At 39.6% G+C, this 20,906-nt stretch overlaps 1 protein-coding gene and 1 pseudogene across 3 annotated transcripts in view; one reads left to right on the top strand and one right to left on the bottom strand.

Annotated features, from left to right (window-relative positions):
- KHDRBS3 (KH RNA binding domain containing, signal transduction associated 3) overlaps positions 1 to 20,906 on the bottom strand; it is a 186,213-nt gene that overhangs the window by 60,617 nt on the left and 104,690 nt on the right. For all 3 annotated transcript variants that reach the window (XR_005025924.2, XM_036890536.2, XM_036890537.2), the window contains exons 5-6: positions 18,126 to 18,262; positions 792 to 987 (exon numbers count right to left, since the gene is read on the bottom strand). Coding sequence is in view for 2 of the 3 variants with exons in the window: in XM_036890536.2 (XP_036746431.1) it covers positions 792 to 987; positions 18,126 to 18,262 (333 nt within the window). In the remaining variant the exon portion in view is untranslated. The remainder of the gene's footprint in view (positions 1 to 791; positions 988 to 18,125; positions 18,263 to 20,906) is intronic.
- On the top strand, positions 4,649 to 4,741 carry LOC118915132 (U6 spliceosomal RNA; annotated as a pseudogene).

Raw genomic sequence — 20,906 nt, forward strand, 5'->3', positions numbered from 1 at the left:
GAAATCTCCATAAGGTAAAACATGAAAACCTGTTGGTGTTTACATTTTAGCTCTATCGCTGCTTCCCTGTCTTCAAGAACAGTTCATAAACTCTTTAATACTTTCAATTACTAATATGAAACACTACTTATTTTCTTCATTTATGTAAAAGCTGAATATTAGAGCAAGAATCCCAGGGGGTTTGTATTCTTGTTAAAGAATTCCTCTCTCCATACCACCATCCAGTTTTCACAGATATATTTGCTTTCTCTTTTGTTAAGTCTATGAACCGTATCAAAGATTCAAAGAATTATCAAATGGCAATTGGAAAAACTAATCTAAATTAACTTGAAAAATTGGAAACTTGTTTTCTTCTCTGAAAAGAATTTCTACTAAGAATCCATATTCAGCCACAGAGCTTAACAGAAACACTTAAAGGTAAATACAGCTTGGCATATGTAGGCAATTATTTTTTAAAAGACTGAATGAGTCAGAGGCAACCTGGAGTGAAATATAAAAGAATGTTACATTAAAGTCCTGTAAAAGCTTAATAACATGTCTCCTTGACCCTAGTCTTGACCTTCCCCACCAAATTCATCTCCCATATCTTAGATTTAAGCTATTTGATATATTCATTTTTGTATCTTTAGTACTAAGTACCTATTTAGCACTCAATAAATGTTTGCTGAAGTAAGGTGGAATATTCACCAACTAAAGCAAGGTAAGGGAGGGCCCCTGGTTACAGCACCCAGTGCTGTGTCTGAACAGGGCCCATGACATCACCAAGGCTGCTGCTCGGCCCCTTTACTTACATAGCCTCCATAGGTCTCCTGGGTTGGGGGTGGCGGTGGAGGTCTGTACCCAGTCGGGGGAACTCCTCGTGCTCTGGGAGTGAGAAGTCCTCTTCCCCGACCCACTGGCCCTCGGGACGAAAGGACTCCCCTGGAAGCTGGCGTCCCTCGTGGCACACCAACTCCAACCGGCCGGGCTGTGACGCCTCCCCGTCCCCTGCAAGCAAGAGCGTCAGATTAGCAATAGCCACCATATCCTCTGACGTTCCGCGGCTCATATGCATTTATACCTCAGAAACACCAATGTTCCATAGTTCTGTAAGCAGAAATAAGGAAACCACATGCAGAGCAAAAAATAAAGCAAATGGTATCTACCAAAGGAGGTTAAGTCATTTAGCAACTATCCAGCAACAATAAATGTGGTCGCATCAAAGACTCAATTTCTGGCTGGGACACAGAGAGGGAAGCCAGGACCTCTAGGAAGGCTGCATCTACCACAAGCCATGCCGAGGCCACACCTAATCTTTACTCCAACACTATGATGTGGCCTTAGCATGCTTGTCCACAGACAGGAACTGAGGCCTACAGAGACCTTAAAACTATCTGAGAACACATTGTTAGCAATGCCAGGATTCCACAGAAGAGAGAATAAATGTGCTTTCCAAATAACATATCTACTACATAGTAATTTAAAATACTTTTAAGTTAAATAAACACAGATAATTTCTGAAGTAGAATTCAACATATCAAGAATTTCTAACATAAAATATGATTTATACTTCAAGTCAGAAAAGAAGGAAGAAGGTAGTTATATCAAGAATGGCTCAACGTAAGGGAGAACCTGAGAAAATGTGCAAGTCTTGTAAAGAAATGAACATAAGAAAATGGGGCTCCACCAGAGAATGAAGGCCCAGCCGGTCCACTTCTCAGACAGTCCTCCAAACCGGGAGGGGCTGCCACAGAACACATCGCCCGGTGACCACGTCTTCGGCTTGACTGGAACAGCATACACAGGGCTAAAAACTTCACTGCCACAAACAACAGAGGAAATTAACAAAACCAAAAGCTGGTTCTTTGAAAGGATCAAATTGATAAATCTCTTGATAGACTAACAAACAACAAAATAGTGTCCGAAATGAAAGTGGTGTCACCACGACTGAACTTAAGGACATTAAAGGACAATACAGGCAGATTATGAGCAACTCTAAGCCCACAGGTTTGTTAACATAGATCAACTGGACTAATGACCAATTACACAAATGACTGAATCTCACACAAGGAGAATTAAGTAATCTGAATAAACTCATGTCTATTAGAGAAACTTACTCAGTAATTAATTTAATTCCACAAAAGAAAGCACCAGTCCCAGATGGTTTCCCCAGTGAATTACATCCACTATTAGAAGAAGAAATGGTGTCAGTTCTCAACAATCTCTTCCAGAAAATAGAATCAGAGGGAACAGTTCCTAACTCATTCTGTGAGCCTGGTCATAAGAAGTCCCTCCAGAAAATTATTTCTGTGTCGCTGATGAGGAGCTGTAACTGGCCTTGGCTGGCCAGGGGAGAAGTGACTTGAGCTCCGGTAGGGACCTGTCAGAGGAGGAATGTGCCAAGTTTTTTGTTTGGACAGCACAGGGGGGTGTGGGGAGGGTGCTGTGGGCCTGGTATAGATGCAATCTGACCCCCCAGGAAGAAACATGTGGCCCAAGGAGGAACAAGAATGAGAAAATGAGGCCTCCTGATAACCAGGCATTAGATAAAGACATAATGAAATGGGAAAAAAAAGCTATAAATCAATCTCTCAAGAACAAAGAAGTTAAATCCTCAAAAACAGTAACAAATTGATTCCAACTATGTATTAAATTATATAAAATGACCAAGTGGGTTCATACCAGGTATGGAAGTTTGGTTCAACATTAGAAAATCAATGTGATCCACCACATCAACAAGGCTTATAAAAAATTATGTGATCGATAAAGGAGCCATGGACATACAATGGGGAAAAGACAGCCTCTTCAACAACTGGTGTTGGCAAAACTGGACAGCTACATGCAAGAGAATGAAACTGGATTATTGTCTAACCCCATACACAAAATGAAACTCAAAATGGATCAAAGACTGAATGTAAGTCATGACACCATAAACTCTTAAAAGAAAACATAGGCAAAAATCTCTTAAATATAAACATGTGCAACTTTTTCCTGAATGCATCTCCTTGGGCAAGGAAAACAAAATAAAAAATGAACAAATGGGACTACATCATGCTAAAAAGCTTCTGTACAGCTAAGGACACCATCAGCAGAACAAAAAGGCATCCTACAGTATGGGAGAATATATTCATAAATGACATATCCGACAAGGGGTTAACATCCAAAATACATAAAGAACTCACACACCTCAACACCCAAAAAGCATATAACCCTATTAAAAACTGGGTGGAGGAAATGAACAGATACTTCTCCAAATAAGAAATTCAGATGGCCAACAGGCACATGAAAAGATGCTCCACATTGCTAATTACTCAGGGAAATGCAAATTAAAACCATAATGAGATATCTATAACCTCACACCAGTTAGGAATGGGCAACATAGAAAAGACTAGGAGCAACAAATGCTGGTGAGGATGTGGAGAAAGGGGAACTCTCCTACACTGCTGGTGGGAATGTAAACTAGTTCAACCATTGTGGAAAGCAGTATGGAGGTTCCTCAAAAAACTAAAAATAGAAATAGCATTTGACCCAGGAATTCTACTCCTAGGAATTTACCCTAAGAATGCAGTATCCCAGTTTCAAAAAGACACATGCACCCCTATGTTTAGTGCAGCACTATTTACAATAACCAAGAAATGGAAGCAACCTAAGTGTCCATCAGTAGATGAATGGATAAAGAAGATGTGGTACATATATATAATGGAGTATTGTTCAGCCATAAGAAGAAAACAAATCCCACCATTTGCAACAACATGGATGGAACTAGAGGGTATTATGCTCAGTGAAATAAGCCAGGCAGAGAAAGACAAGTACCAAATGATTTCACTCATCTGTGGAGCATAAGAACAAAGCAAAAACTGAAGGAACAAAACAGCAGCAGACTCACAGAACCCAAGAATGGACTAACAGTTACCAAAGGGAAAGGGACTTGGAGGATGGGTGGGAAGGAAGGTGAAGGGGAACAAGGGGCATTAGGATTAGCAGATATAACATAGCAGGGAGGGGCAGGGGGAAGGCAGTATAGCACAGAGAAGACAAGTAGTGACTATAGCATCTTACTATGCTGATGGACAGTGACTGTAATGTGGTACGTGGTGGGGATTTGATAATGGGGGCAATCTAGTAACCACAATGTTGCTCATGTGATTGTATATTAATGATACCAAAATAAAAAAAATTAAAAAAAAGGTTAGGCTGTAAAATAAAACTCTTCATAGACTTAAAAAAAAATCATGTGATCATACAGAGTAGGAAATGCATCTAACCAAATGCAACACCATTCATGATAAAAATTCTCACCAAACTAGGAACAGAGTGTAATTTCTTCAAGTTGAAAAGAACATCTAAAAATCCTGCAACTAATATTATATTCAACTGTGAGAGACTGAATGCTTTCTCTTTAAGACTGGGAACAAGGCAAGGGGGTCAGTGCTCACTATTCCTATTCAAATTGTGGTGGAACGCCCGCCTGCCTAAGGCAGTAAGAAAAGTTTTTCCCAAATAGCTAACCAAACAAAACAAAGCAAGCAAGCAAACAAAAAATTCCTAGAATAAGGGCATAAAACACAAGTCTCAGTATACAACATTAATAAGCCAACTGATTTCCTATATACCGCAATGAACAATTGAAATTTGAAATTAAAACAATAATAGCACTTGCTTTGGCAGGATATATATATACAAAAATCAGAATAATACAAAGAAGATCAGCATGGCCCCTTCTTAGGATGACATGCAAATCTGTGAGATTTTCCATATTTTTTTATGCATATGATGGAGCAGAAGGCATATGGGAAATCTCTGTACCTTCTTCTCAATTTTGCTGTGAGCCTAAAATTGCTACAAAAAAAGAAAATCTTTTAAACACACACACACACAGTACCATTTACTGAAACAACAAAAGAAATTAAATGTTTTGGCACAAATCTAATCAAATACGTACAGAAACTATGTAGAAAACTACAAAACTCTGATAAAAGAAATCAAAGGAGAAACATCCTATGTTCATGGTTGTAAGAGGCACTATTGTTAAGTTGCTAGTTCTTCCCACTTGATCTACAGACTAAATGCAATAACAGTTAAAATCCTAGAGGGAAATTCATAGATTAACAATCATATTCTAAAGAATACAGGGAAAAGCAAAAGACCTGGAATAGACAACACTGAAGAAGAAAAATGTTGGAAGACTCACAATACCTGATTTTAAGACTTACTATAAAGCTACAATAACCAAGTCAGTGAGTAATGGAGGGGGAAAAAAAACAACACAGATCAATGGAATGAAAGAGAGGGCCCAGAAATAACTGATCCACAGAAATACAGTCAAAGGATCACTGACAAAGGCACAAAGATAATCAATGGAGTAATAAAGGCACAAAGACAATCAATGGAGCAATGACAGTTTTCTCATCAACTGGATATCCATATGCACAAAAAGAAAAAACCTAGACACAGACTTATACCTTTCACAAAAATTAACTCAAAATGGGTTTTAGATCTAAATTTAAAATATAAAATGTATAGAAGAAAATACAGGAAAAATCCATGTGACCTTGGTTTGATAGGTTTTAACATACAATATGGAAACCATAATCTGTTAAATAAAAATTGGTAAGCTAGACTTTTTAAAAACTAAAGACAAACTCTGAGGACACTATTGATAAAGGATCTGTATCAATAATATACTAAGAACTTTTGAAACTCAACAATAAGAAATCAAACAATTCCATTAAAAAATAGCCAAAGACTTGGACAGTTCACCAAAGAAGATATGCAGATGGCAAACAGCTAAATGAAAAGATGTTCCACATCACTTGTCATAAAGGGGCTGCAAATTAAAACATACCTATTAGAATGAATAAAATCAAAAGTAACTGAGTACACCAAATGGTAGGCAAATGAAATAGAATAGCCACTTAGAAAGACAATTTGAAGTTTCCTCCAAAGTTAAACATAGTCTTACCCTACAATCTAGCAATTGTATTCCTAGGTATTTACCCAACTGATATGAAAACCTACTTCTGCACAAAACATGCATATGCACATTTATAGCAGCTTTACTCATAGTTCCTAAAACAATCAAGATGCCCTTCAATAGGCAAATAGATATGCAAGCTGGGGTATGTTCATATAATAGACAATAAAAAGAAAGAAGCCAACAATCCATGAAAAAATATGGATGAATCTAAGCTGCACGTTTGTTAAGTGAAAGAAGCCATTCTAAAAAGGCACGTACTGTATGATTCTAATTATATGACATTTTGGGAAAAAAAAAACAGAGATGAGTTAACAAAAGTAAGTGGCTGGCACAGGCTCAGGAAAGGAGGTAAGACTGAGTAGGTGAAGCACTAGGACTATTTTAGGGCGATGAACCTATTCTGTATGATACTGAAGTAGTGGACATGACACGAGGTGTTTGTCCGTATCTACAGAACTTCATAACACAATATATGCAAAATAAAAAAAAATACCCATTGTTTAGGAGACAGAGGTCTCCCAAGACAGAATGCTGAATGTGACAAAACATTTTAGCCACAATAAACACATATGACCTAGCCTACTGGAGGAGCTGGGAAGAAAAGTAAGTAAATTTAGAAATGAGTGAAGTTTGTAAGACTAAAGGAAGAAGGAACTGCATAAGCACTGCTCTAGTTGATAGTTACGTACCATGGGGCTGGTGTGTGTGTGTGTGTGTGTGTGTGTGTACACAAGTACAGGGTGACAATTCTGATACCAACATACATGTATACTCAAACTGAACAATTAAACAAATGGATAGTGGATGGTGGGAGCCATATTTCTTGTGCTGGAGTGAAGGTTATACATAAACAAGTAGAGACTAGAATGCTCAATACATATAGTAGTGGACTGGCACTGGAGACATCAAGATGAACTCTTGATTAGTCTTCTATAGATACAGACACATGTATAGATATACATGGGTTAGTATGCATACATTTATTCCCTCGCTCTGTCAAAGGGAGAGGGCCTTGAAACAAGGCAATGCTGGTTGCAACAAGCAGAATCAGCGCCCAGACCTGGGTTTCTAGTAGCACGCTCCAGTAAAAGGAATCAGCGTTCCTTGAAAAAATGGCTGATTTGAAGGCTGGAGTGAGAAACATACAAGATGAGTTTAGTACAATACTTTCTGACACTACTTAAGTGTGCAAAAGCACTATGTCTATAAAAACAAAGTATGCACTTTAATTAAAAAATAACTTTATTGATAAAAAATGCTAACCATCATCTGAGTCTTTTTTGCTGTTCTGCCTCGATATTTATTGATGGCTGCTGTTGCTGAAGGCTGGGGCGGCCGGCTGGGGCAATTTCTTAAATAAGACAACAATGAAGTTTGCTGGATCAACTGACTCTTCCTTTCACAAGTTATTTCTATTTAGAAAGCAATGCTATTCGACAGCATTTTACCCAGAGTAGAAGTTGATTTAAAACTGGAGTCAAACTCGGCCACTGATTTATCAACTAAGTTTATCTAATACTCTAAATCTTTTGTTGGAATTTCAACAATCTTCACAGCATCCTCACCAGGAGCAGCAGATTCCATCTCCAGAAACCACTTTCTTTGCTCATCCATGAGGAGCAGCTCCTCGTCTGTTTCATTATGATATGGTAGAAATTCAGTCATTCCTTCAGGCTGCACTTCTAGTTCCAGTTCTCTTGTTATTCCCACATCTACAGATACTTCCTCCACTGACGTCTTGAATCCCTCAAAGTCACCCATGAGGGCTGGAATCAAATCAACTTCTTCCAAACTCCTGTTCACGTTAATATTTTTACCTCTTTCTGTGAATCACAAGTGTCCTTAATGGCATCTAGAATGGTGAATCTTATCCAGAATGTTTCCAATTTATTTTGCCTGGATCCATCAGAGGAATCACTATCTATGGCAGCTACAGTCTTATGAAATGCATTTCGTAAATAGTAAGACTTAAAAGTTGAAATTACTCCTTGATCCACGCGCTGCAGAATGGACACTGTGTTAACAGGCGTGAAAACATTAATTTTGTTGCACATCTCCATCAGAGCTCTTCGGTGACCAGATGCATTATCAAGGAGTAATAATATTTTGAAAGGTGTCTTTTTTTCTGAGTAGTTCTCAAAAGTGGGCTTAACATATGCAGTAAACCATGCATATCCAGGCCTCGTTCCATTTATAGAGCACAGGCTGAGTAGATTTTGCATAATTCTTTAGGGCCCTAGGATTTTCACAATGTTCAGTGAGCATGGCTTCAAGTTAAAGTCACCAGCTGCATCAGCCCCTAACAAGAGAGTCAGCCTATCCTTTGACGCTTTGAAGCCAGGCACTGTCTTCTCCTCACTAGCTATAGAAGGCCTAGATGGCATCTTCCTCTAATAGCAGGCTGTTTCATCAACACTGGAAATCTGTTTAATGCAGCCAACTTCATTAACGATCTTTGCTGGATCTTCTGAAAACTTGCTGTAGCTTCTACATCAGCACTTGCTGCTTCACCTGCACTTTTATGTTGTGGAGACAGCTTTTTAATTTGTATCTCATGAACCAACGTCTGCTAGCTTCAGACTTTTCCCCTGCAGCCTCACCTCTCTCAGCCTTCACGGCATGGAAGAGAGCTAGGGGCCTGCTGGGGATGAAGCTCTGGCTTCAGGAAATGTTGTGGCGGGTTTGATCTTCTATCCAGGCCACTAAAACTTTCTCCAGATCAGCAATAAGGCTGTTTCATTTTTTTATCATTCATGTGTTCTCTGGAGTAGCACTTTCTAAATTTCTTTCAAGAACTTTTCCCTCACATTCACAACGTGGCTCATTCACCATTTGGTGCAGGAGGCCTGGCTTTCAGCCTGCCTTGGCATCTGACATGCCTTCCTCACCAAGCTTAATCATTTCTAGTTTTTGATGAAATGTGAGAGACATAGGACTCTTCCCTCCACTTACACACTTTGAGGCCATTGTAAGGTTACTGACAGGCCTCATTTCACTACTGCTATAACTCAGGGAATAGGGGGGCTAAGGAAAAGGAGAGCAATGGGGCAATGGCTGGTTGGTAAAGCAGTCAGAACGCAGCATCATTAAGCTCACCGTCTGAAAACAATTACAACAGTAATGTCAAAGGTCACTTACCACAGATCACCATAACAGAGTAATCAAAAAGTGTGTAATATCACAAGAATCTCCAAAATGTGATATGAAATGAGCAAATGCTTTTGGAAAAGTGGCATCCATAGACTTGCTGGATGCAGGGCTGCCACAAACCTCCAATTTGTAAAAATTACAAGAGTATCCGTGAAGCGCAGTGAAGCAAAGTGTGAGAGACTGAGGTATGCCTCCGTCACCACAGGTCACCGAGGTGGTATGGACCGTGCTAAGTCACGTGGACACGTGTTCCCTTGATATGGTGTCATTTAAAATGACATTTTACCTCTACTATGTTTCTTCCCCAAACCCATAGCCTCAAGGCTAATCATGAGAAAAATATTAGACAAATCCCAAATAGGGGCATCTTACAAAAAAACCTGACCAGGGTTTCTCAAAACTGTCAAGATCATCAAAAAGAAGCAAAATCTAAGAGTTTCACCCTTGGGTAACTTGTACTATCCCTTCTATACATAGTATAAATTAGGTATTGCTGAACTTTTGCCTTCTGGTTAACATTCAAACTAATCAGAAGTCTGAACTTTCCAAGTCAGTTTCCTCCACTTGAAATGGGATATAGGTCCCGCTTCTTAGTGTTATGGTGAAGGAAAAAGGACACAGGATGTATAAAGTACTGAGCGCATTTCTTACTCCATGAAGCTCAACAATTTATATAAACTTCTATCACTCTAAACTGTCCTGACAGACACAGTTTCTATATTCTTATCTTTTTATCTCCAGTATATATTCAGAAAAATCTTTAATGTAATTAGAGGAAAGAGTAGTTTCTATTTATAGTACCTCTAATTCATTTGTGATATTTCAGTCAATCTGTATATATTCAAAATAAGGCTCTTGCTTCCTTATCTAATACCCCATCCCTGCTACTCAAGGTACAATATGACCAGAAAATATTCAGTATCTTCTTTGCATATATAAATTTATGTCTTTCATCAAGGTGACAGACATACTTTATCTATTAAAGAAGCTAACAATTCTTTACTATCATCATCAACATTGTTAGGTTATGTGCTCACCAGGTATATGGAATCATACAAAGGTATCTGTCTCAGAAGTTTAGACAAGCCATTTGATATACATAGCTCCAGATACTTACTTACCTATAAAAGATGCTTTGAAGGTTCATTTTTAAGTGCTTAAACTCCATGGGAATGGTGTTAAGCAGCATACTATTAGTATTGCTTTAAATGATACTCTGGTAGGAAAGTATAATGGAGAGTGACATATTAACATAAAAATCCTGTCACACTGCACAGTATTTAATGAGTGCTACCCACAGAGTTTGCGGCAGAACATCTGGATTGGTAATATGAGAACAGAAAAAAAGTGTCTGTTAGATGAGTTTTCTAAGGATAATCAGTGGGAATTTACTATTTCTTTACTTGAAAAGTTGATTCAAATAGATAGAATTAAGGTGTCACACTGCTTAGAGTGAGGATAATGGAAAAGCCGAAAGAGAACATCAATGTTCCATCAGCAGGTGAATGGATGCAGTTGTAATGGTTCTGTATTTGAATTTTTTCAGTAGGGCGACCATGGTTTCTGGTTTTAAAACTCAGGTATGAAAATAATCTAGACAGGTCTTTGTAGGAAACAGCTATTTTCATGGGAATAGTGCTTTGAATGACTGAATACAAGAAAGCAGATTAATCAAGAATGAATCAGGTTGCAGATTAACAAGAGGTTTTAGGATGTGATGAAAAAAGCATGTGCTTTGGATTCCAACACACCCATACTCAAATCTAGTCTTGTCAGCTTAGTTGCTGAGCCAGGGTATTCCCTCCGCAAATGAGATTAACAATATCTAGTTCTTGCAGATTGGCTGCGAGGTTTACACACTGGGTCTCTAACGTGCCTAGCCTAACAGTAGTTACTCTGTAGTCCTCCATTTGGACTCTGTCCTGGTACTTTCCTTTTGGCTGCTTTCTGAAGGGTGAAGAGAGCAGAAAACTGGTACAACCCCCATCAGTTCTCCTTCTGTACATTAGTAATAACCCCTTTCTATGCATTTTATATGTTTAGCAACAGTAATACAGCTTGGTAGGGTAAGAGTATAAATGCCTACTACATTGTTTGGCTTCTGTCTAAATTTTACGAGAAGCAGAAAGTATAGGGTAAAACAATACATTTGGTGGCAGAGGCCCTGAACGCCAAGCTACCCCCAGCATTGTTAGCTGGGCGGCCTCGGGAACCCACGTGACTCCTGGGCCTCAGGAAGGGGAGGGCCTCCCCCGACCACGGGTGGGCTCCTGAGGGATGTACTGTCAGGGTCTTAGCCTGAAATCACTGATATCACAGCGAGAAAAAACCTTCCCGGGATCTGCCCGAGGTCCCGGCCCTGATGCAGGAATGACTGGAGGGGTGGTTTGTTCTTCCTACAGAATCCCTAACACATTTTACAACTTTCTTCATCTCTATTTTTTTTCTTGCCAGATGTTGACAAGCAAATGAGAGGCTAGACAAAAGGAGAAGGTGAGCGCAGCCCGTGGTTAAAAATCCCTCAGAATGTGCCCTCGAGGCCGCCGTGGGAGCGGCATGGCGGCTCCTCCGAGCACCGCGGGCCTCAGGGACGCGCTCCCGCGGCGCGGAGCTGGGATCTCGTTTCCGGGCAGAATCTAAGCCGCTGGGCTGGGCTGGGCTCTGCGATGCTGCCTTTTCAATAAGCTCTAGGGTGCTGCTGCTGGTTTACATCCAGAGGTTGCAGATCTGTTATGAGCCCTTCTTTACTCCGATCCCTCCAATCTTCAATGCAATTTCTAAAACGTTGCTGAGCAACTGCTTTGTTATCCTACATTGTACAGAGGGTAAGAGAAATCACAGGCAATTTGTTTATTCTCTAACAAGTTATGAACTAGTTACTTGTAAAACTGTTGAGAATATAAGATAGTGTGTGAGAAGTACAGCCTTTTATAAAGAGCAAGAAGCTTTTTTCAGAGAGCTCATCCTTATTTCAAAGCCTATTCTGATTGTTATCATGTTTTTTGCTTTATTTATTTAAAAATAAATATGGCAAAGATTTTATTCTTTCTAACTATCTAACTTACTATGGAGATTCCCACTCATTAAGTTCCATCCACCCCAACCATCTCAGCTTATCAGTGGATCTTTCTGAACATGATCCTAGGAAAAAAATCAGTTGGACAGGCTGGGTATCAAAAGCCTCCCTCTGGCTGGCACTGAGGTCAAGGGGCCTGGAACGTTTACCCAGCTTCATGCTGCACCCGACCTAGACGTGACCAGCCAGCCACGTGCAGCCACGAGAACCATGCTTGGCTGCCTTTCTTGGTCCGTCCCTGGCTGGCATTTACATTACACGGTCTTGTCTGGTATACTTAAAACTAATATACGACTGTATATCAACTATACTTTAAAAAAAAATCCCCACACTACTTGCCACATTTGTGCCTCAGTTATTTTCTTTCCAAAGCCCGTTAACGTGATTTTAAAAGGAACCACACATTTCTCCTTTGTCTCCACTTAAGATTAACTCCTGTGCCGCCACTCACTAGCACACCCTGAGAGAGCACTTGGATAAAGAGTGACTGGAGACCGAGGACTGAGGGAGGACTTCAATCGGAGAGATTCAGTTGACCTTAGGGCAAGAAAAGCAGAGAAACACAGGTCGTGAATCAGTGCCTGGGTTTCTATTAAAGGCACAGGCAGCAGACTCAGAGTCCGGGGGAGGAGAAATGGGTGCCTGTTTTGGCAGTTCAGGGAGCAGAATGTCCCGAGAAGGCAAGACCAGCAGCAGGGAATTAAACAATGTAAATAACATCCTAATAAGGTGGGGTTTTTTTATGTCTATAATTTTGGCTGGTAGAAAAAGAAATACATTATCATTTTCCTATATCCTCCTTTTCCTTAATTAGAAAAGGACTTTTTAATATAGATTTGTAGATTAATATAATCATACCACACACTGGTGAAATACTTATGGCCCTTAAAGGAACTATTAAGTTTTCTTGATAACATTTCTCATAATTTCATGTACTATAGAGGACACACATCATTTTCAGTCACTAAAACAATCTCCAGTATTTATGATATCATTTATAATCCATTTTAAAAAGAGACAGTACCATGTGGAGTCAGTGTGGGCGAAGAAGGGAGAGTGAGGGTCCCTCAGACCCCATGCTGCGGGCAGTCCGGTGGTGTCCGACAGGCCAAGCAACTATGGCTACTTACTGTTAATCCCAGCAACCGCTAAAGTGCCAGTGTCACAAAGATATGATATCATTAAACTCAGCAGGGTGCAATCTGCTGTTGAAACTAGGAGTGACTAACTTAAGCTGAGAGCTCACACAGTGACTCAAAGATGCTGGCTAGTGTAGCGGTCCCAGGAACTGGTAGCTGTCCCCCAGCAGCCCCGTGAGCCTGCTGCGAGCCCCACCCCAGCACACAGTGTGGGACGTACAACCCTAAGATCTAAGGCAGGTTTGCAGGCCAAGAAGGAAAAGAGAGCAAGGGGCAGGTAAAATGCTTAAAGAAACTATATGAGAACTCCCCAATGAGACGAAAGCTAATAAAAGGCCAAGAGTCCCTGGGTCAGCCCAATGCCCTCAGTTAAAACAAAAACAAAACCACCACGTTCAGCCCCCAGGCCCGGTGAACATGTATTTACTACTTAGAAAAAAAAGCTTCATCTTCCTTGTTCGCTTTCTCTTCCTGCTGGTTTTGGTGTCTAATGCGGAGAGATAACACTGCCTGTTTATTGCTTGGGAGAAAGGGCCAGAAGGGCCAGAGTCCAGGCCAGTGGGGAGAACACACAACACGCGGGTGTGTGGGAGGGGAATGGCCGGGCGCGGCCTGGAGCGTTCACACCGTCCAGGCCGGACCAGCAGAACAGAACCAGCTGTGGGGCAGAAGATGCACTGGGAAAAGCATAAAACCAGTGTGCTGGCCGCTCACAGTTCTACATCCACGTCACTTCCTGAACTCCCTCTCTGCTGGGGTCTGTGGGCGCGGTCGGAAGGCAATGTGCTGGCGGCACTGCTTTATGGGGCATCGCAGAGGACAGCCTGGAGGGAAAGACACTTCCTTATCTCCGAAGAAAAACATGGTAAGTTTAGTTCTCTCATTTGAAACCTAAATGAAAAGGCTTTAGTAAGACACTTGTTACTGCCCACTGCAGGATTTAATTTTGGATCGTTTACATCTTTTAGCCGAAAGGTTTCCTGAAGTGGTGACACTGGGGAACTTTCATGAACATTCCAGCAATAACGTGTTCCACTGTGACACTGCAAAGTGGCAATATCCACGTGACCTTCCCACAGAGCTGATCCCCTAAATTCAGTCATGTGACAAAAAACTACATTATCAGAATATATTGTAAATGGTCAGCACTTGATCAGAAAGAGCCTAGAGGATTTGCTATTGTACCATATTCACTCAACAATTATTTACTGAGTATAGTTTGTCAGGTACTAGGGACATGGAGCCCTTGTGCATTTACATTATGATGAGGAGTAACCAGTGAAAAAGTGAACAAATAAGAAAGGTCCATTTGATAAATGCTGCTAAGTAACTAAGACACGTGTCGTGGACCAGCTTCTGGATTGGGGGGTGGGGGGATACTTTAAACAAGGACATGGGGAAGGCTTCTCCAACAGGTGCCTGTGCGCCTGGAGAAGTGTGGGGTGGGGTGTAGGGGAGACACCTGGGGACCAAGCATTCGGAGCGTAAGAAGATTGAACGTGAAGGACCCGGGAAAGAAACAAGCTTGTCCTGTTTAAGGCACAGAAAGGAGGCCAGTCTGGCTGGAGTGCAGAGTGGCAGGCGGGCTGAGATCACGTCAGAAAGGGGAGCAGAGAGCCAGTGGTGGGCGTTCACATCAGGAAGTCGGGGTTTCCTTCCAGCTGCAAAAGAAGCATCTGGAGCATTCTAAGCAGCAAGGAGAGACAATCTAATTTAGTTTGAAAAACCCATTAAGACTGTGAATGAAAACTGAAAGAATAGCGTGGAAAGATCAGGAGGATGGGAAGAGGTGACTAAAGAAAAACATACTTAAGGTTCATCTCAGAGGAAAAATCAAAATGACAGTAACTGACTGGGTATGGCAAAGGTCTGCTTAACACTGTCCACCTGCAACACTTCTCACAAGTCCCAGGGCTCCAAAGTGCGAGGTTTCAATGAGCACATTTGTCTTTTCATTACTGTTTTTAGATATTTAGACACTATGTATTCTGTAACCATATTTCCTCCAGTTTTGGTCTTTAAGAAGCTCAAAGCATAATCCAAAGACCACCTCTGCCAACTCTACAGAATAACATGTATTTTTCTGAGCACTAACACCGCTCTTGGGGTTTTTGTAATTTTCTATCCTAATTTCCATGTCAATTTATTTTTATTCTGTTAGATGGACATACTAGTTCAGCAAGTTACTATATGTGATCTGATGAGAGAAAGTAATAAAGAAGTGCAGAAGGCTTTTCACCACAGCTTGTATTGAAAGTATATGCTAGGATGAAAATATAATAAAAGTGACAGGATGTAAGTTCTATGGAAAAGCTAGTGGGAGAATGGATGGAAGAAAAAGGATGAGTCTGATGAAAAGAAAGGGAAGGACCAGCGAGGGGAGAAGTGTGGATTAGGGAGCCAGGCTCTAGAGACCAGCTGCCAACCTGGGCAAGTAACCAACTCCCCTGGCCTCACATTCCTCATTTTTACAATGGTGACATTAACACAACAGTGGCCCCTCCTAGGGCTGTTATGAGCCTCAGCCTTTTTAACATCAAGTGCTTAGAAGAGTACTCAGTCAGTAGTAGCTGCCATGTAAGTGTTTGATTAAATAAGTTTTAGTAGGGGATCTAAAGAAAAGTAGTAAACAGGTAAGAGAGGCAGAGAGGAAAACCAGAATGGGAGACAGGGGACGATGTGAACAAAGGTGTGGAAGGTGCAAGCACAAACTTTATGACAGTTTCCAGCCTAGGGTTAAACACCCAGGAAATATGGCAAAAAAAAAACAATAAAGACTAAATGGAAGAGAGGTCCTCAGAAAAAATGCAGAAGGGCTTTGAATGCCTATTCTAGTAATATGATTTCATACTATAAAAAGAGAGTATTTGGAAGATTTGGTACCAAGGAAGCCTATAACCATATGGAGGAAAGAAAACAGGGTGTGTGTAAAGGGCTCTGCTCAAGGGCCCAGGGTCCACGCCCCCTACACACATGGGCACCTCGTGTATGTTTAACCTTGTACTACCCAGCCATTGCTCCACCACAAACTAAAAAACAGTATGAACTGTGACCTCAGCAGTAACTCTATCAGAGAACATTAACCATCAAGACAATGGGAAGACTTTATATTTAAAAGGCAAGTGACTATCAAGGGGGATGACTGTTCATCCAGGCAGACCGAGGTGCTCTCCAGGCGCTGCAGTCCAAGTAGCAGAGAGCTTCCGCCTCCCTCACCTGTTCATAACCTAACATTTTCAACTTGATTTAAAATCTGGCAACTAAAGTAGAAATCATCTTCAGTGGTTCATCAATGGACGATCTGGTTTAAGGAGCATAACATCCCCTAAACATGGCACTGGACGTGCTCTATCCTCTATGCTCCCTATCCAAAAGCACTTGCTCTGTTTGCTGCCTTACTTAACAAAAGGGCCTCTGCAGATGTGATTATTAGGTTAAGAATCTTGAGATGAAAAGACTACCCTGGATCGTTCAGATGGGCCCTAGGTATAATCACATGCATCCTTATAAAAGGGAGGCATATGGAGATCAGAGACAGACTTAGGAGGAGGAGCAACATGCAGACAAGGGGGAGGGCAGGGTGCAAGTGAAGAGACTCCCATGGGCACCAGCAGATGGCAAGACAGGGGAAGGAGCCTCCCAGGCAACTCCAGGGGCAGGTTTGCCAACACCTTGATTTTGGTCTAGTGATACTCATTCCAAACATCTCACCTCCAAAAGCAGGATACATTTCTAGTGTTTAAAGTCACTAAATTTGTCATAACTCATCACAGCAGCCGCAGGAAACTAATATAGCAGGTCAGTAATTTCTTATGATTTCAAGTAAATTTAATGATGAAACAGAAATGAAAGAGATTTGCCATTTACTGAGCACCTACATAAATTGTTTCATTAAATCATCAACAGCAATTCTATTATTATTAATCTTTTTTTTTTAATAGAGAAAACCTACCTGGTACCATGCCCAGGTCCACACTTACTTTACACTGCAATAATAGTGTGCTAATCAGCAATACTGAATAGGAGAAATTAGTTTTAGTTCCCCCAAATGAACTTGGAGATAGAGAAGAATGGTATTTTAAATTATTTCATGCACTGTTCTATATGAAAAAATATATAGTTATGAGTGAATAATCTGTTAACCTCTCCACCGAGTTCCTATGTGGGCAAAAGTTAAAAATTAAAAATAAATTGCAAATAAATTTGAGACAGTCATGTCTCAATTTATGGTTGGTGTAAGTTGACATGAATTCATCAAAACATTTTTCATATTAAAAGCAGTCATCAATCCAGAGACAAACATAAATATTCTTTGTGCCTGGGTCAACTCAGAAATTTTCAGATACCATACAGCTTTTACAGTAAATAAAATTAAACGGAGATCTGGACGCTCACTTGGTCCCTGACCTTGTTCTCAGCACTGGAGATGCAGCAATGAAGCAGCCTGATGCTGTGCTCAATGGGGAGAACACAGCCTCCTCTATCTCAATTCGCATATAAGCGCTAGTACTTACATAAAGACAAGCCTCATTTTAAAGAATTAAGGAATCAATGTCAGAGTGATTAAATAAATATCTCTAGCCATTACCTAACAAGTGGTACAGGTTATAGTTAAGCCTGGAAATATCTCAGGCCAAAGTGAATCCCCTTCAGATGGTATCATACTGTCTGAATATATTCTTATAGGCTTTATACTGTTACACTGATACAGCTGTTTGATTATTAATAAAGGAAACATTAAACCTGTTGCCATGGTATCTTATTCTAACGACAACAGAAAAGTAAGTCAAGGAATTACACCTACCTGGTTATTGTGGGGGTTGGTACACCTCTCGTACGCAAGGCGGGTTTCCCTCGAACTGGTACATCTGCGTTTTCTGAACCACCATTCAAATATGTTAATTCCTGGAGCTGTGCTTGTCTGATTTCATCATTATAGTCCTACATAGAAGACAAGATAGCATAACTGACCTCTTATGAAAAATACAAAGTTTTAGGACAAGAAGCAAACAATTTTTTAGCTTAAGGAAAGCCACTGAAATCATAAAACAAGATTTGAGTTTGTTGAAATGAAAATGTATCAATAAATTATAAAAAGAAAAAGCAGTATTTTTCCCCAAATTAAAAATTTTACAATCAGCCATAAAACTCCCTAGGCTTGGCATACTTTCCGAAAAAAATATGTATAATAAAATTAGAACACCATTTAACTGATATATAGGCATTATTATTTACAACTCAATTCAAACAGTAGTTATTGAGCATCTATGTTGTGCCAACTAACAAAACACAGAGGAGAAGCCAAAGCCCCCACAGCCAAGGAAGTTGCAGTCTGACAGAGGACACACACAGAGAACACGATAGCTGTAACCAGTTAAGAACCGTATGAACACATTCTTTTTGTACAGTTCCATTTGGATACTGCATAAGTAGCAAAATGCAACATTCCCAAAATTGAATACACCACCTTATTCTTGAAAACTTGCTCTTCCTTATCTTATACTATTGTCCAAATATTCAAATGAAAAAATATGGGACTCATCCTTGGTTCCTCCCCTTTCCTTAGTATCCCTAACTAAATAATTATCAAGAAAGACATGTCATTTATAAATAAAAGTGTGATCTGTTTCATAGCAAAAGGAAAGTTTAAGTCTAAATGATCAAAAGGGAAAGTCATCTAACTCAACTGTAGATAGTAAGAGTGGGTTCTCGAGTGTGAACTTATTCCCAGAAGAGGGGCAATAAAGTATTCCAGATGTGGGGGGGGGGGGGGAAGCATATTTTAACACCAGAAAGTAATGGTGTGTCCAAGGAATCAAAAGAAGTACTCTATGGATGAATTATAAAAACAATTTGGGGTAGAAGGTAGGTCTTAAAGTAGAGTTGGAGAAATAGAAACAAAATCATGCAAGACCTTAAGTCATTTTAAATATAACTTTAAATGTCTAGAATTAAAGGTACTAAAAAACATTTAATGGTTTTAAGGAGAAGAATTGTATATCTAGGTCTGTGCTTTGGAAATACTACAAACAAATAGATGCCAACAAATAAGATAACTGAGATGACATGATGACATAGACAAACTCCTAGAGAGAAAGAAACTAACAAACTGACAAGAAGAAACAAAATCTGAACAGATAGTAACAAGAGCCTAAATTAGTACTCAAAAAATGCCTGCAAAGAAAAGCATAGGCCCACATGACTTCAATGGTGAATTCTACATACAAATTAAAGAAGAATTAATGCTAATCCTTCCCAAACTTCCAAAAAATTAAGAAGGGAACACTTCCTCATTCTATGAAGCCAGTATTGGTATCAAAACCAAAGACACTGTTAGAAAAGAAACCTACAGATGAATATCCTCATGACTATAAAGGTAAAGCTCTCAGAAAAATATTAAGAAGCTAAATCCAGCAACATAAATAAATAAAGTGGAATATACACACAAACCAATTGCAAGGTAGGTTTAACACCTGAAAATCAATAGATGTAACACAGAAGAGAAAAAAATCATTTTAATACACAGAAAAAACATTTGACATAAGAATCCAACACACTTTAATGACAGAAACACTCAACAAACTAGAAAAACCTATAGCTAATGTCATATTTAATGGTGAAAAACTGAGATTTAATGGTGAATCCTAAGATCAGGAACAAGATAAGGACGTCTACTCATACCACTTATATCCAACATTGGACCCAAGGTACTAGTCAGGTCAATTATGTAAGAAAAAGAAATAAATGGTATTCAGATTGGAAGGGAAAAACTCAATCTCTATTCACAAATGGCATAATCCCATATATGGAAAATCACAAAGAATCCACAAAAACAGTAGAGCCAGTAAGTGAATTTAGCAAAGTTTCAGGATACAAAATCAATATACAAAAATCAGTTGTATTTTTCTTCATGCTAAAAATGAATAATCAAAAAACGAAATTAAGGAAACAATTCAATTTAGAGCAGCATAGAAAGTAGCAAAATTAGAAATAAATTAACAGCATAATTTATTAGAAGTAAAATAAGAGAAAATAAGAGCATAATTTGTATACTGAAAGCTACAAAATGTTGGAAGAAATTTTTAAAAATCTAAGTAAACAGAATGATATCCAGTGCTATTGGATATGAGGACCTAATGTTGTTAACAATGATGACAACAGCTACAGATTTTTAAAAATCCTTATCAAGAGGCTTCTTTGCAGAAATCTACAAGCTAATTCTAAACTTAGAAATTCAAGGGACCTAGTATAGCCAGAATAATCTTAAGAACAACAAAGAATCTTTGTTTTTAACAAAAACAAAGTTGGAAGACTGATCTGTTCCCACTTCAAAACTTAATAAAAAGCTATAGTAATCAAGGCCATATAGTACTGGCTTAAAGGGCAGACATAAAGATCAATGAAACAGAATTGAGACCCCAGACATAATATACTGTAAGTTGATTTTCAAATAGTCACTTTAACAAATTGTACTGAAACAACTGAATATCCACATCAAAAAATTAAAGTGAGACCCGTAATGCTGGCCATACACAAAAATTAGATCAAAATGGATCAGAGACCTAAATTAAGAGCTACTGCGAAA

The sequence above is a fragment of the Manis pentadactyla genome, chromosome 3 (genome assembly GCF_030020395.1).
Source record: "Manis pentadactyla isolate mManPen7 chromosome 3, mManPen7.hap1, whole genome shotgun sequence".
Lineage (NCBI taxonomy): Eukaryota > Metazoa > Chordata > Mammalia > Pholidota > Manidae > Manis > Manis pentadactyla.